The 16,359-nt window shown below is 43.7% G+C and overlaps 2 protein-coding genes across 3 annotated transcripts in view; both read left to right on the top strand.

Annotated features, from left to right (window-relative positions):
• DOCK2 (dedicator of cytokinesis 2) overlaps nucleotides 1–3,681 on the top strand; it is a 158,838-nt gene extending 155,157 nt beyond the window's left edge. For both annotated transcript variants that reach the window (XM_063413581.1, XM_063413580.1), the window contains exons 51-52: nucleotides 437–579; nucleotides 2,095–3,681. In XM_063413581.1, coding sequence (XP_063269651.1) covers nucleotides 437–579; nucleotides 2,095–2,169 — 218 coding nt within the window. In that variant the 3' untranslated portion in view covers nucleotides 2,170–3,681. The remainder of the gene's footprint in view (nucleotides 1–436; nucleotides 580–2,094) is intronic.
• A 9,077-nt stretch (nucleotides 3,682–12,758) lies between these two features.
• FOXI1 (forkhead box I1) lies at nucleotides 12,759–15,552 on the top strand. Its single transcript, XM_063413578.1, has 2 exons — nucleotides 12,759–13,430; nucleotides 14,435–15,552. The coding sequence occupies exons 1-2, from the start codon at nucleotides 12,857–12,859 to the stop codon at nucleotides 14,986–14,988; spliced, it is 1,128 nt and encodes a 375-aa protein (XP_063269648.1). The 5' UTR covers nucleotides 12,759–12,856; the 3' UTR covers nucleotides 14,989–15,552.
• The last annotated feature ends 807 nt before the right edge of the window (nucleotides 15,553–16,359 follow it).

Genomic DNA, 16,359 nt, shown 5'->3' with positions numbered 1-16,359 from the left:
TCTGCAGCCTGGGACACATGGAGGAAACAGGCCCAGTTTCAGTCTCTCTTACCCCCTGTTCCATAGGAGATCCCATTTCTTAGCCTGCATTTCATCTGTCCCTCTCACTGCCTCTCTCTTTCCAGATGCCTGTAACAGATGTTTAGCACAACACAACAGACTGCCATGGCCCATTTCTTTGTCATGTGTTCATCTATTTTTAATTCTTTGGCCAGATTGGTTCTTTTTTTTTCACTGGCAGTTTCGATGGAATGAAGTTTATTGTTTCCCTATTATTTAATTTTTTATGCTAAGGTTATAGTTAGATTAAAAATGTCCCAATTTTTTCTAGTCATTGCAGTAGTTCACAATTTTGAATTCTGCTTTGTCTTACAGTCTGACTCTCCTTTTTTGGTTTTGTTTTGGTTTGTGTAACCAATATTGTTTCCATTCTAAGGATTAACTCTGTCTGTCAGCACTGTGGCACCCGATGAAACAATTGCCTCACACAGGCTGAGCCAGCCAGTGTTTCCTTCCACCTCAGAGGGGGACAAGAAAATCCTCAGGAAAAAGAGAGTGAACCAGCTTCTTAAAACAATGGTAGGTCCTGTGGGGTGAAAAAGGAAGGGTTACATGTTCAAAACCTCTGTGCTATGAAATTCAGTACTTTGAGACAAATGGACTCACAAGTCAAACTCTGCTTTTCTTCCTTGATGCTTTTGTCAGAGAGTGGGGTGGAAGCTCAACGTGGAGGCAAAGCTGGCTGTGGCCACACTTCCAGTGGGAGGGTTCTGGGATGGAGGGCTGGAAGGATGGAGGAATGAAGGGATGCAGGGATGGAAGGACACAGATTTGCAGGGATGGATGGTTGCAGAGATGCAGGGATGCAGGGATGGAGGACTGGAAGGGTGCAGGGATGGATGGTTGCAGGGATGCAGGGGTGCAGGGATGGAAGGAGGGAAGGCTGCAGGGGTGCAGGGATGGATGGATGGTTGCAGGGATGCAACTGCGTGTGCAGCTCGGCTCCCGCCCCGCGAGAGGGCGCGGGCGGCCCGCCGAGAGCCGGTGCCGCAGGGAGGGAGGGAGGGAGGGGAGCGGCGATTCCCGGCGGGATCGGGCGGGCCGGGATGGGAGCGCCGGGCTCGGGGCGGGCTGAGCGCGGCACCGGCCCAAGATGCTGGGTGGAGATGATGAGAGCAAATCGGCTCCCGCTGGAGTAGTCGCTCCTGCTTAAAGCCGGCTGCCTTCCTTTAAAGTGAGGAACGTTTCACTGATGTCTGAAATTTTCACAAAGTTAAAACTATTTCATTCAGCGTAGTGTTAGACTTAAAATATATATATATATCTAAAGCAGCTATTCGGACACAGGATGTGAAGGTTTCCTACTTTGAAGGTAGTGGAACAGTGACATTTAATGCAGATGGGGGTAGCTACCAAAATGCATTACTGCATGAGTCTTCTGGAATATTTGTTATATTTTATATGCCAACTTTTCTGATCTTTCAGTGCAAAGGGTTTGTTGTTTTGCTTTCTTTTTTCCTATGTAATAGGTTTCATTTGTATTCATTACTTTCTGCAGTGTTTTGGGGTTTTCTTTAAAAAAAAAAGATAACACCTTCAGGGACCATATACCAACATTTAGGAAAACCTTCAGTTAAATGTGTTCGTAATCACATTTTTCTGGTAGGAACAAGAATTACCTATTAATGTGAAGTCTGCAGTATTTCACTTACATTCAATTTATCACAAATTTGCTCGTTTCAGACCCAGGAGTTGCAGCTTTTCAGTGCTATCTCATCCACTCGTACTTAAACTTTTATAGCATATAAAACACAGAGGATAGAACATTCTTTCTTACATGGCAGAAAAAAGACTAACTACAGCTAAAAGTCCAGTTGTGAGGTGCTTCATAATATATTTAGAATCATGTGGACAGGTTTAAATACAGGTTTAAGGTTTTGCAGAATAGAGAAATTAATTCAAAGCATGCAGGATTTGGTCAAGGTATTTTTTCTCTAGCTACAGCTTAAGGGCACTAGTAATTAATACACATATTACTGGATCCAGCCCTGAATCAATTTTAACACAGGAAAATCTGTTTTGGTGTTTTTTCAGCGCATTTCCAAAGTTCTGGAAGATGGAAAGCAGTCTGTGGAGCAACATTTCAAACCTTCATCCGAAGATCTGTGATTCATTTTTACAAGACCACCTCTCAACTGAAAATAATTATAACTACACACAAATATTCTATTTTAGAGCACCATCTACTCTAAAGAAAGACACTGACAGAGAATATGAACAGCACCCCCCATGGGCTCTGATAAGTTACTTGTGATACAGATACAGGGATAACAATTGAGGAAAACACTGCAGGATGTGTCCACTGGGACCTGGAGCTGAAGCCTCTGGCTGTACAGGTCACAGGGAGCTGGATGTTCCCTGGGGACAAAGCTTCCCCCTGGGAAGTGACACGTGTGTGTGGAGGTCAGCTGCAGCTCTCACTGTGTGATGCAGTCAGGCTCTGCTCTTTCCAAAGAGCAGGGTTTGGTTTCCTGGAGCTTGGACAGCCACACTCCAGAGATCCTTAAACCCTGGCAGTGTAGCCAAGGCAACAGATGGCTCAGCACGAAATAGCCACTGACAGTGTCCTGTGGCTGTGGCTGGCTGTACAGCCCTCAGATCCCTCTGCTGCTCCCAGCACACTGCTCTGGATCCTCAGTTTTCCATGGCTGTGACACCATTGCCTGAGCTGTTTTCAGAACAGCAGCCCTTATGTGGAAAACAAGCAGAAGTTCATTTACACTTGTACAAATTGACCTTACATCCAGCAGCATGATGAAAAAAAGCTGCATTTTCAATAAAGTGTTACAAATCTGTTTTATTTGCTCTGACCCTTTCTCCCTGACATCTCCAGGTATATGAAGGGTTATAGTATTTTACTGACAGCAAACAGAGTTCTCTGAGCCCATTTTCTGGGTTTAGATTGATTTTCTGTGTCTTCCCACCTCGTGAGGTGGAGCTGGGAGGTGATGCCTCACTGGTGTGAAACTCCACAGCACTACAGGTCAGACATCAGAGTTTTATAACCTGTCAGCTCTTTCTCTAAGTGTGTTTTCCACATCGAGGGGGGTCTAAAGGTGAATAATTGATTTCCTTCACTCATCCCTCTATGTTTCAGACACCAACATAGGTTTATACTAACTAAATAAAATATCTTCATGTACAGTCTTGTGGATGAGGGGACTGGCCTTGTTGCCATTTCTACAGATTTGGGAAAGACAAAGAGGTTAAAATTATTCCTTGCTGTGGAGTTCAACCTATGGAAAGACATCTTCAGTTACATTAAACTTAAGTTTCTCTATCAACATTTTAAGCATACAGTGTGAATAAATTAGTTTTATGAATTTAGACTCTCTCAGCCTGTTGTCAGAGTGAAGCTACTTTTTACAGGAGTAGTTAGTGATTGCTTTCTGTGAGAGGTTTGGAAGATTTGCTATTGGAATTAATGCTGCACCTTCACCAGAATAACCACAGACAGCAAAACAAAATGGGCCCAGTTTTAACAGTAACTGCAGTGTTTGGCATGAATTCTGATAGACTTTTGGTTTCATTTTGTTTCCTTTGCTTTCCACAGCAACTTCATGCTTCTCAAGAGGCACAGAGGAAGAAAAAGGTTTTCCTAGGACAAAAGGCTTCTGTTTAACAGTGAAAGTGATCTGTGAGTGGGAGATTGTGGAAGGTTGAAGGGTGCATGTTTAACATCTTGCTAACCTGGAGGAAGAGAAGGGAGGGTATCAAAGCTGTCCTCCAATATTATCTGCAAGTACCCTGCACATAGCACAGAATAAACAAGTATTTTAAAAGAGGTTTGGTTCTACTGGAAATCAGTAAGAAAAGGATGACTTAGGAACAGTTTATTCTTGGTAAAAATACCTGTTAAATGTTACCTTTTATTTATTGTGTCTTGTAGAGATGTTTTCAGGTGAGTAGAATAATAGAGTTTTATCTCCAGCTGCTATTATAAATTGCTACTGAAGTACTGTGACTCAAAATAAAGAAGTAGCAAGAATGGAAGTGAAGGAAGTGCCCAGAAACAAATACCAGGAAGGCAGGAGCACAATGTCCAAAGGAAGTTTGGTGCTGGGTGTTAAGCCAGTGGTTCAAGATTTGTGCTTGTATTTTGCTCAGGTTTAGTAAAGTTTTTGGTGAAGGGTTTAGATTCACATTTAGTTAACTAAATAGCATCAGTAATTTTATTAGTTGTCCCACACCACAGATTGGCCTCCTCTTGCCAGCCCAAGTTCCAAGTCTAAAACCCTGTCAATCAATTCTGAGCAGAAAAGCAAAATTAACTAAGGAAAAACAGCTGCCAAGAATAGGGCATAGAACTGGAGTTTTAAGGGTGTTTGGACAACAAGCTCCAGCCTTTCACAAGTTTCCAGAAACTATGGACATTGACATTTAGTGCATACAAACAGCACAGCATGAAGGGCAATTGATGCCCTGGGACAATGAAGTGCCAGTATGGCAACATCTGTTTAAATGTGAATCAGCTCTGATTGCTGCCATTTCTGCCATGAGCTCAACAGGCCTGCAGTTCATGTGTGCAGGGGGGGGACAGAACCTGTATTTGACATTTTTTGAGGTGAAGCACAGAGGGCAGAAATTTCCTCCAGGACAGGGTCAGGCTTTGGCTGCTGCTGAGAGAATCAGAACAGCAGGAAAGGCTGCAGCTCTCCCCATGCAGATCAGGAACAGAACATTCCACAGAGCTTTTCTGTATTTCCCTCCTCTCTGGCATTCCCAGTCTGGCTGGTGACAGTCTGGTTTGCTGTCACACGGCACTGGGCTGGAGATGGAGCTGTGTGAGCTGTGAGTAAGGAGCTGTTTGAGGGGCAGGAAAGCCAAACCTGCAGCTGAGATTTCCTGAGCTGACCTGCACTGAGCTGTGACACTGCAACGACCTGAGATGCACTGAAGCTGCACATTGTGGTTCAGTTTAGGCAGAAATCTCACTTTTAGCCAGGCACAGGTACCTGGGGGTCTCTGTGGAGTGTAACACTGTGCTAGAGGTGCTGGTCCAGCCCAGGAGCCGCTGTGTCAGTGCAGCACAAGGTCTGCACAGCAAATGTTGGCATTTACCCACATCGGGGTACTCAGGAGGATCCTCACCTGACTAGGGTAGCCAGCTTGGCCTTGTTCTGGCCATGAAGTCATACCAAGTTCTTATTATGAAATTATGACTTAAATATTCATTCTGGGGGGAAATTATTGCCCTTAAAATCTCATTAAAAATTAGCTGGTGTGAGCTATAGGAAGATGGTCAGAGTCTAAGTCAATAAGGATCAAGTTTCTGAGGAGGAAGGAGAGTTTTATTAAAGATTTTACAGACCTTAGGAACACATTGTTCTGGAACTTGAATGTGTGATAGAGCTGTGTACCTGCTTGGCATTGAACTTTTATCTCTGTCACACACAGCCTGTAACCTTCTTTATCAGAGAGCAGAAATTGTGGGTGAGTAGAGCCACGGAACGGTTTGGGTTGGAAAAGACCTTAAAGATCGACAATTCCCAGTCCCCAGTGGTGCCACTCTGGTTATTCTGTGAGGAGTCCACTGACACATCAGACAGCATTGGGTCCCTGCTTTCGTTTGTTCCACCCTGACCATGAGATGGGGGAACTTTTAGAAAGAAGAGGTGTTAAATGAGTTTTTTAAATAGTATGATAGGAAAGAGAAAGTGGTTTTATTTTTTATTAAATCTGGTTTCTGTTTAAGTCAGCCAAGATCCAGGAGTTGTGTTGAAAGGCACCCAACCACATAATTCTCTTGTTCACTACCTCTGCTGTTTTCAAGGATTTTAGCTTAAATACCATAAAAATATCAGAGGAACCTTTTTTTCTTTCTAGCTTCAGTACAAAACTATTCAAATGATGGAGCATTTATCCCAGAGACTGGTTCCATATATGCCAATGTCAATGGGAATCATCCAGAATTAGGGCATTCTGTTTAAAACAAAAGCACAGGTCAATTCTCCAGAGTGGAGGAAGATAAAAGGAATAACTGAACCAAACACAGCATTTTTCTCATTTAGAAGCCAAGAGAAATCAGTGAATTTAAAGCCAACTTGTGTTTTGCAGCACCCATTTTTTTAGAACTGTTTCTGAGGAGGGAAGAAAACGAAACAGTTTAAGAATTTTTTCCCTTGTTATTTTTTGGATGAAGAGATGTCCATCTTTTTAGATGCATCTCGTTATTATTTTAGGAATATGGAAGCCTCCATGAAAAAAAAAATCTCCTGTCCTGGGTGCCTTGGAAAAGTCACTCCATAGAATTTATATTTCCCTGCCAGAACTCAGTTCCTGCTTGCTCTTAGGCACTCAAAGTCCTTCTGAGGGGGGGGACATTGAGCAACACTCCAGGGGCTGCCCTCAGCTCTAAGGACTTCAGCATTGGCAGAGTTTACTGCTCTGGGGTGAGGAGAGGACCTGCTCTTTATTGACTCTGTGTAATTTTCTGTTCTGATTTGCTCTCATGATGCAGCGTGTGCTAAAGATTAACACTGTAAATGAAGAATTGCTCCGCAAACAAACCTTGGGTAGGCCACGGATTTCATAAACTTTTAAATGTTAGATAAATTTAATCCCGGCTTTGAAGTGAGGACAGTTTGCTCTGATTGGGTTTTGCATAGAATGATCCTTTTTCCATGCAGTTTTTGTCTTCCAGGATAGCTGACAGCTCCTGTGTGCCATGAGGGACCTTGCCTATGGCTGACCCTGGGAGAGAGAGCCGCTGTGAGTGTCTGAGCTGGAACAAATGCAGCGTGTGTGATAATGATTTTTCATGTGTATGAATGCATGCTGCAGCTCCAGATGCTCCATTCTGTGTGGGTGTTCAGCCTGCATTTAGTGCCAGGTTCATGTGACAGGCGTGACTGACCTCTCATTCACAGTTAACCCTTGGTAGTGCCTGGATGAGTTCAGCTCATGGCAGGTGGCTGCTGACGGTGTCACCATGGGTTTAAATGGTGACGGATTCCAAAGGCACAGGACAGGTGATGGGCATCAGAAAACACTCATTTAAGGGATCTATCTTGCAGGCCAGCAGCCAAAAAAACACTCATGTAGGTGAGGTAGGAGGAATCTTGTGCTGTTGTAACTAGAAAAAGTCTGAACAATTCTCCATGTTTGACAGATATTTTGAGGGAAGACTTTTTGCAGAATGTTTATTTATGTGTTTTTAGATATAAGACAGCCCTGGATAGAGTAGCTTTAGATGCAGAACTTTTAACCTTGTGTTTTGTATGGTATTTTATTGTACACTAAAGTATGTTATGATTGGATACCTGGATTCTACAAATAATGAGAAATGCAAAACCTTACTTCAGTTACTTTGACACACACAGTAGCACTAGTCCACAGTCCCTGAATTCATAGAGTCTTTCTTTACAACTGCATTTGGATGAATTTCACAAGATGGGAAAAGAGGAAAATTGGAAATCAGGATGGGGAAAAAGAAAAGGGGAAGGAAAAAAAAAAAAAAGGAACAAAGACATCTCTAAATCTAAATCTACCAGAATCTCCACACAGAATTCCAAAGGAAACGAAGGCTTCTAATAGGGAAAAAGTTTCAAATGTTTACAGATAGCATGGATTGTTTCTATAGATGCGGTGACCCTGGACAGCAGCGCCGGGACAGGAGGATCCGCGGGCAGGTCTCTCCCAGCGCTGCACTCCCAGGCAGTGTCGCGGGGGGGCGATGCCATGTCGCGATATTCTGCCCGTGTCGGGCACCGGGAAAGGCAGCGCAGCTCCTGGAAGTGCCAGGATTAACAGCGCCCTAAATCACGCTGCTCGCGGGTTGGGTTATCTCGGTTTACTGCACTCAAACCCTGCCCCAATAAAACTGCCTGAAGTTTATCTGTGGCTGGGTGTGTCCGCAGAGAAGTTCCCTCTGCCTGCACCGATTCGCGCTCCAGCTTTAGCTTCTACTTCATTTTCCCCAAGTGTTTGTCTCGTGCAAGTACTAAAGGGCGTAGAACACTGAGAACACCTTTTTTTCCTTAAAAAAAATCTGTTTTCTGAAAAATTCTGACGTTCTAAAACGTCTTTTCAATGAAATCTCAATGAAATTTGAATAGTGAAGAGGAAGGAGCTGATTTATCCACACCAGCAAATATCTTGATGCTGAAATGTGACTGAAATTAAGCAGTAGCACGTTGTTACTTTTTCTTTCTATAAATCAGTGAATACATTAATTTCATTGAAATGCACAAGAATTTAAACTTTGAAGGGTTTTGGAAGTGTGCACAGATTAATTTCTTTTGTACCCATGTAGATGTTCACATAAGACCTGATTAATTTTTTTAATTTAGCACCACTGATTTCACACACATTTAGTGGTGAGAGTAGAAGAACAAGCAGATGGTCTGGAAGAGGGAACCCTGTTGTGTGCTTGGGAGCTGCAGCAGCAGTGAGGCTGTGGAAGTGTGACTGATGGAAAGGTCTGCATCTGTATTCATTTCCTGTAACTGGGAGGGACACCGGGCTCTGCCCTGAGCAGGATTTGTCACAGACCCATCCTGCCCCTCGGTGGCAGCTGTGACCGTGTCTGTGTCCCTCAGCACAGCAGCCAGAGGGAAGCTGTGGATTCCTTGCCTGCCTGCGGCCTCTCACAACTGATACACGAGTCAGGGGACACCTAATCCCCTCTATCATATTTATTACATGTTAGGAGATGGCAGAAGGCCTTTCTGGAGGTGGGAGTTATGATGCTTTATTGTCATCATTCTCATGGTCAGAGAGCAGCTAGGAGCCCTCATATGGTTTCACTGCCTTCTAAAAACCCAGTTATAAAGTTGTTTCAAAAATCCACAGTGATTTTGTTCTGGAAGGCTTGAAAAGTCTAAGGGCATTCTAGCATTGCAGCACTTATGGCACAGATCCAAATGATATTGCCTTTTCCATTAATTTAATGTTCAACCTGCCTTTCTAGAAATAAAGCTCAGTTCCCTGGTTTTGCAGTGCTGTATTTTACATTTCTTATGCTTTTGTAATGTCCTTGAGATGACATTGTTTTGCCTGCTACAACCTGTTTCTTCACAAGGTGTGGTTTATTTTGTGGATATGCTGGGCAGATGATTAGTGGAATAAGAAATGAAGACTTCTAAAAGTAATCCACTGGACAACTAAGAACAGAGAGAATTTTTCACTGTGTGAAAATGTCTTATTGATGAATATTGAGCTGTTTGTGAATTCAGGGTGAGAATTGTTTGAAACAAGGTGGGTTGCTTGGTATATTGACTTACAAATGGACTCTTTTCTTTTAAAAAGAAAAATTCCCTTTTCTTTGTGACCACAGGAGTCATTTCCATGAACTGTGTGCTGGTGTGTGCATTTCAGAAACACTGGATGTGTGGGTTACTGTGGAATACAAGTGGAAATGCTGAGGAATCTGAGTTTAAATGAAATTAATCTGAACCTTTCTTAACTCAAGATGTCAGATATTATCTTCTCTTTTATAGAAGGGTAGTCAGTGTGATAAAATATTACTGTTGGCTGGAGTAGAGGGGTACATGGGAGCTGATGTAAAAAACATTTGGAAAACAATGGTTCTCCCAGGGCTCTGCCTCAGCCCTGCAGATTTTGGAGCTTCACTCAAGAAATTGAGAGCAGCAAATATTTGCACAATGCAAGAGCTGTCAACAGTCTTTGGTTTGACAACAGTCTGTGGTTGTCAGCTGGTAGAGACGTGCACTCAGGGCCGTGCAGTCCTGGACTGCAGTAAAAAGACATGTTAAAAATATGATGCATCCTGCCAAGTCAGACCTTACTGACCCCATGCATTTGCAAATAATGATCATTAAACTTTCTCCAGCAGCAGCCTCCAATTTATTTGTAGAGTTTTTAATCTGTAAACAAGATCTGTGAGCGTAGCTTGGTCAGCATGCCACCTTTTCCCAGCCTCTTTATATGGAAGCCTCACCAGTTTTCCTTCTCTTTTCTCCCCTTCTGGGATTGCTACCTTCTTTCAGCCCTGCCTAAAGGAAGACTCTCAGTGGTGAGGAGCCCAGGACAACATTCCTGGTTGGACTCAGTTTCCCCTGGTTCTGACTCAGCCACCGCAGCTTGAGCAGAGCTGATTCTCTCCCTGCTGCCTCCTTGCCTGCAAAGGAGCATCTGCAGCAGCAGAGCTGCCGGAGCGTGCCCTGCAGTGACCCTGCAGCAGCAAGGTGTGCCCAGAGTCCTGACAAAGCACCTTTTCCTGGCACTGTTTATACTCTGCTCTCAGTAAATCAGGCCTGGCCAGCTGAAGGGAAATGCTGCTGCTGGGACGGTGTCCCTGCTGGGAGCTGTGCCAGGGAGGGATCAGACTTTGCCCCCCTTTCACAGGGATGTGTGTGCAGCTCCCTGCTGTAAGAGCAGCCCTGCCATCCCCAGCGCAGTCCTGCTGTGCTGTGGGCACTGCTCAGGGGGGAGGGTGGGCACAGCTCGGCTCACCCTGCACAGAACCTCGCCAGGAGCCACTGGCACAGGACATTCCACAGCCTTCAGCAGCCTCTGGCTGCAGCAGTGATGCTTTTCTACTCTGTAAAGCCTGGGCTTTTTTCAAAGCCTGGGCTTTTTTCAAAGCCTGCATTCACTCAGCACCCACTTGAGTGTATTTTTATTGTAACTATGCATGCAGCCCACCCCAGGGAATAAGTATTTAGACATCACTCATCAAAGTCCGTGATTAAGTTAGTTGAATTTTTACTTCTTAGAATAAATTTACAAGTTTTTCTTGTTTTCAAGGGGGTATTTGGCAAAAATCTAATTTGTTGAGCAGGTCAAAAATGTATTATATTTACTTTTCTCACTATATTCTGGCTTTTCAGTTAATTGTAAATGTGGTTTTATTCGTGAGTGTTTCTTAAATGTTTTATTCTATTGACTCTTCTGTAAATGAAGGGGGGTTATTAGCAATATTTGTACCAATATTTGCAGGAATACACATATAATTTTAAAATATATCTATATGTTAGAAAGTTAACTAGGAAGCTGTAGGGGATGTTGCTCAAACAGCATTTTGCATGTTTGTATCTCAGATTCTTATGGTGAAAAAGATTATTGCAGCTTAGTCCCTTGAGGAGGGAGGCACTCACATGAATGCCTGAAAAATAATTTTTTTTCTTCCTTTTTTTTGTCCAAATCACCTTTTGCACAGCAATTGTCACTTAGAAAATAAGCCAGTCCCACCACGTTCCACTTAACTGTTGTCTGTGTGTCTCTGAACAGGTTATTTACATTTACATATTCTGAGCTCTCAGCCATTCAAATCAAAGTAGCAGCTTGTTTGTTGTGGCACAAATGATTTTCTGTGCAGTGAAAGCCTGGATTTTTAAAGTTACAGCTGTGGAGCTGCACTTCTGAGCTGACACATTGGCTTGCTTTGCCATTCTGTACTCAATATTTCAGCAGTATTTCCAGTGGAATTTTTTTCATACCTTTCAAAGCAACAATATGGACATGACATAAGTGAATCAGTCATTCTTAGGTAGTGGGGAGCCTTGGTAGTTGTGCTACAGCACAAAAGATTAAGATAAATGTGTGACAAAGCAAAAGGCCTTTGGTACGGCCAGGAATTCAATTCTATGGGTTAAACCTGGTGTTTCTGCAGAAATTACAGGACAAGAGCTACCTGGAAGGCCCAGTCATACCATGACCTTCTTTAATTGCATGGCTATTAAGGCTGAGGCAAGTTTAAAATGATGTGTGCCTTAACACAAAAAAATGCAAATATCACTGTGAAGGGAACTGCAGCTCTGCTCTTACTCCAGTGCAGGTGTTCGTGCAGTGAAGAGCTGTCATCCTGAGACAGGGGTGGTGAGACTGCAGCTCTGCTCTCTCCTCCTTCACACGCGCAGGGTGCCATGCAAAGCACTAAGGATTGTCCAAATCATAAAAGGGCTAGAGGTTTTTTCCTTATGACTTCACTTTAAGGAATCAGCTCTTGTCTGTATAGATACAGATGAAGTTATTGGAACCTGGCTAAACAGAGCTGTGCTGAACACTGTCGCTGCTTTCCTGTTTGGAATGGAAGTTGTACTGAGAGGTTTTATGAGCTCTCTGCACCAATCCTGCAGCAAAGAGGAAGCAGCACAAAATGATTTCCCATCTCAGTTCACCAATTTAAGCTCTAAAGAAAGGTTTGATTATTAAGCTTGATATTTTTTCCTCACAGGATTAATCCTTACTTTAGGGAGTTAATTCCATTTATATCAGTAAGATTATTCACGTGAGCAACCAGCCACAGAATTTGCCTGTAGTGCTGTGATTGCCTAGGGGGAAGTACAAGCAAGTCTGCAATTAAAGTTACAAAAGGAAAAGGTCTGACCTTTTCTTTTTTCTTTTCTTTTTCTTTTTTAAGTATATATCTCTACTGTTTCATTGACTAGTGACAATGGTTTTTGCATTCTTAAGTGTTACTAGCAGCAGCACAAAATGGCTTTGCTTTAATAAGAAAAAATAGGATATGCTAAAGCTTCATTGTGAAAGGTAGAAAGAGGAGGATCTCTGAGTTTTAGCTTTAAGAAGTCCTAGGCTTTCTTCACGTGCACCACATTAGTGGAAAATTCCTTCTTTTATTTAAGAAGATAAACAGTTGTAACTTTCACGTTTGGTTGATGTGACACCAATGACTGACTGGGACTGCCAGCATTCCAAAAAGGATATCGTCCTCATCTGCAGCCACTCAGGGCTGCGGGGTGGAGCCTGCAGCCCAGGCTGAAACATTTACAGGTGCATAAGTACCTAGGGAAGGGCGCAGGTGATGCACCTGTCCCGGGAAAGGAGCCCTAGCACAGGTGTGTCACAACTCAGCAGCCACCTGGGTTAGAGCATGAGCTTCTTTGACCCACAGACGCACTCCCCTCCGCGCTGCAGCCCACAGTTCCCAAACATCGGCCAGGAGCCTCCGGAGATGAATATCTACTACGAGAACTTCTTCCACCCGCAGAACATCCCGAGCCCCCAGCGACCCAGCACCTTTGAGACCACGGATTACAACGCCACTCCCAACCCTTACCTCTGGCTAAACGGGCCTTCCATCACCCCGCCACCGTATCTGCCAGGATCCAACACCAGCCCCTTCATTCCGCAGTCGTACGGGATGCAGAGGCAGCTCCTGCCTAACATGCACAGCCTGGGAGGAACTGACCTTGGCTGGCTTCCCCTCCCGTCCCAAGAGGAGCTCATGAAGCTGGTGAGACCACCTTACTCCTACTCTGCCCTCATTGCCATGGCCATCCACGGGGCACCTGACAAGAGGCTGACTCTCAGCCAGATCTACCAGTACGTGGCTGACAACTTCCCGTTCTACAACAAAAGCAAAGCTGGCTGGCAGAACTCCATACGGCACAACTTGTCTCTCAACGACTGCTTCAAGAAGGTGCCTCGAGACGAAGATGATCCAGGTACAGCCCTCTCCCCCTTTTCCCCCAGCTCTAATTAAACTTGATGAATTGTAAAATACCTAGTGCACTGCAAAGAGACACAGTAGCCCAGACACAGGACATAGACACGGTAGCACTTTGTTTTCAAAGGGATGCACTAGAAAGCAGCTGTGCATAGCTGAGGTGTGAATCGGTGCTGCTGTGAGGTCTCTGGAGGGAAGGGAATTCTGCTCTGCCCTGGGTCTTCCTGAGAATGGATCAATGAGCTAAGCATGAGACTCAGCACGCACAGGAACAAGGGCAAGGCATGCTCAAGACTCATTTGGTGTAATACATGACTTGTGTCAAACTTAACTGGGAATTCAAGGGAAGGGGATTTGTCAAAGAAATCCAATGCTTTGGGGAGTCAGCATAAATTCTAAAGAGGAGAGCAGGCTGCTTTTATTTTGTTTGTTTCAATTAGTGTTTTGCTTGCAATGACACCTCTGCCACTACCAGCCCCTTGGCTGGTAGGCTGACAGATATTCCTTATTCATGGTTTCCCATCAATAGCTGTTAAGAACCATTGAGAACATTAAAAACTCATTTAAATTATTCTACAGTAGAGGGCCAAAAGTCTATTTCAGTCTTGTTAGAAACCTGTGCTACCCCACTGAATCTGGAGGAGCAGCCCAGTGTGGGATTTGAGTACTCTCTGCCATAAATTCAGAAGGCCAGCTATATACTGAAAACCTCCTTCCCTCACCAAGAAAACAAAACAAAAACCCTCCCAGTGACTCCACTTGTAGTTTTGCCTGTGTGAAGAGTCATGGCTAAAGGGTAGAACCCAGAACTTTACACTTTTTTTCTCAGTTCAACAGACTTGTACTTTTGAGTGACTAAAAATACATGTGTATTGCTCATGCAATTGTTCTGTTTCTGTGAAATGAGAGAAACACTGTAAAGCCATAAATGACTGCTTTTTTTTTTTTTTGGATTGTGTGCACATTTTTAAACTAAAAGTGTGGGTTTATTTCCTTTGACAGGAAAAGGGAATTACTGGACTCTGGACCCAAACTGTGAAAAGATGTTTGACAATGGAAACTTTCGCAGGAAGAGGAAGAGAAAGTCTGACATTGAGACCAGCGCTGCTACTCTTGCATCTGAGAAATCCGAGGACAGTGCCCTGACTGGCAGCCCCAAAGCTGCAGAGCACCAGGATATCTTGGAAAATTCATCACCTGGGACTGACAGTTCACCTGAGAAAGGATCTCCTCCTCCCTCTTCCAGCAGCCCGTGCCTCAGTAACTTCCTCTCCAGCATGACCGCCTATGTCCACGGCTCCAGCTCGGGGAGCCGCTCCGGGCCCGTGGGACTCAGCTCTGAACCCATTGACAAAATGGGGCAGAACATGGTAGGCTTCAATTCCTATTCCCCACTCTCCAGCATCCCCAGCCACGGCGTGGGAGACTGGTCCAATTCCATGCCTTCTGGTCACCTTGGCCACAGCAGCTCGGTGCTCAACCAGTTTAACACCCATTTTTACAGCAGCCTCAGCACAAACAACACCCTGTACTCCAGGGAAGGGACAGAGGTTTAAATGAAGGATTTAGGACACTAGAGGATAGTTATTTATGAGAGGAAATGATCCATGGGCAGGTGATTAGCATTAGCCTCTTGTCTCTAGGGCCACACTGCATCCTCCTCCTGACAGCCACCAACTTGTTACCCTTTATACTGAAATCACAAACACTCCACATTTGGCTGCTGCACATGAAAAAACAGAGATCATACGAGGAAGAACAGTGAAAAGTTCTCCTCAGACACTGCTTGTGCTGCTGCAACCAAGGTCCTCTACAGAAGTCCTTGAGAAGTTACAGTTTGCCTTAGGCAGGAGGCTTTTCTGGCATGGCATTAACATTGCTGTGCTTCTTAAAGTGATAACAGAAGAGCAGTGGTACCTTTAAATCTCCTGTCTTCAGGTATAGGCTGTCTGTACTAAATGCTCAGCAAGTTCTTACTTGACCAAAGCCCTCCTGAACACTGCAGAATCCATACTAAACCCCACTGTATAGTGAGTCTACACTCGAATAGTGAGTGCTGTCTTTGGCTTTGTCTCACACCAGGACAGACCTTGTCTAAAGCTTGACCCCCTTTCAGTCCCAGGGGTGTTACATCCCCCTGGGGGAATTTGGCTGTGCAGCAAACTGACATCATCATGGACACAACAGGAATTTTGAAGCTGAAGGGAAGCATAAAAAATACACTGGAATTGTCTTCTGCTGTTGGATCTTTGTTTTCTCAATTCTAATTACAGGGTCAATTTTATTCCTTACACGTGTAAATCTTGTCACATAAGGGAAACAGGATCTGTTCTGAATATATAAATATATATATTTAAGGCATATTTTTTCTAAGAAGAAAACACGTTTGTTATATCTTAACTTTCTACATGAATCATTTCTACTGAATAAAGGGTTTGAATACTGGGGTGGGAGGTGAGGGAGGAAGAGAAGGGAGGTAAGAAGTTTAACTGTCTCTGAATTTCAGTTTCAAAGGCTGTATATTTCAGAGTATCAACTGCAGATATTGTAAAAAGTCTCTGTACTGTATTTTTTTTTCATTTTCTAGAAGTCCATGCTGTTTATCCTTGTGTAAATATTAGAAATAATTCCTTTTTTTCCTACACTTTACTGTACCAACAAACATTTCAAAATATATTTTTTAAACCAAGACTTGACTTCCACATTTATGTAGAGTAATATCTCAAAATACATAACCCCAGAAGCATTTTTAATAAAGCATTTGTATAGAAGAGTGTGTACTTGTGTTTGTTTGTACTGCACTACTTAGGGCTTTAAAAGTCTCCCTACCAGTTTGACTTGAGGAATTCATATGAGGAAGAGCAGGGTAATGGTGGCAGAAGCTCAGCTGCTGAGATGACCTGTCCAGGCCATCAGCATTTGCATGC

This window comes from Prinia subflava, chromosome 16, assembly GCF_021018805.1.
Source record: "Prinia subflava isolate CZ2003 ecotype Zambia chromosome 16, Cam_Psub_1.2, whole genome shotgun sequence".
Taxonomy (NCBI): Eukaryota; Metazoa; Chordata; class Aves; order Passeriformes; family Cisticolidae; genus Prinia; species Prinia subflava.
This window is presented reverse-complemented; position numbering and strand designations above follow the sequence as displayed.

Bases quoted from the DNA above. Each gene is read 5' to 3' on its own strand.
- FOXI1 (XM_063413578.1), top strand. From the start codon at position 12,857: ATGAGCTTCTTTGACCCACAGACGCACTCCCCTCCGCGCTGCAGCCCA. The intron at 13,431-14,434 runs GTACAGCCCTCT...TTCCTTTGACAG, and splicing joins TCGAGACGAAGATGATCCAG to GAAAAGGGAATTACTGGACT.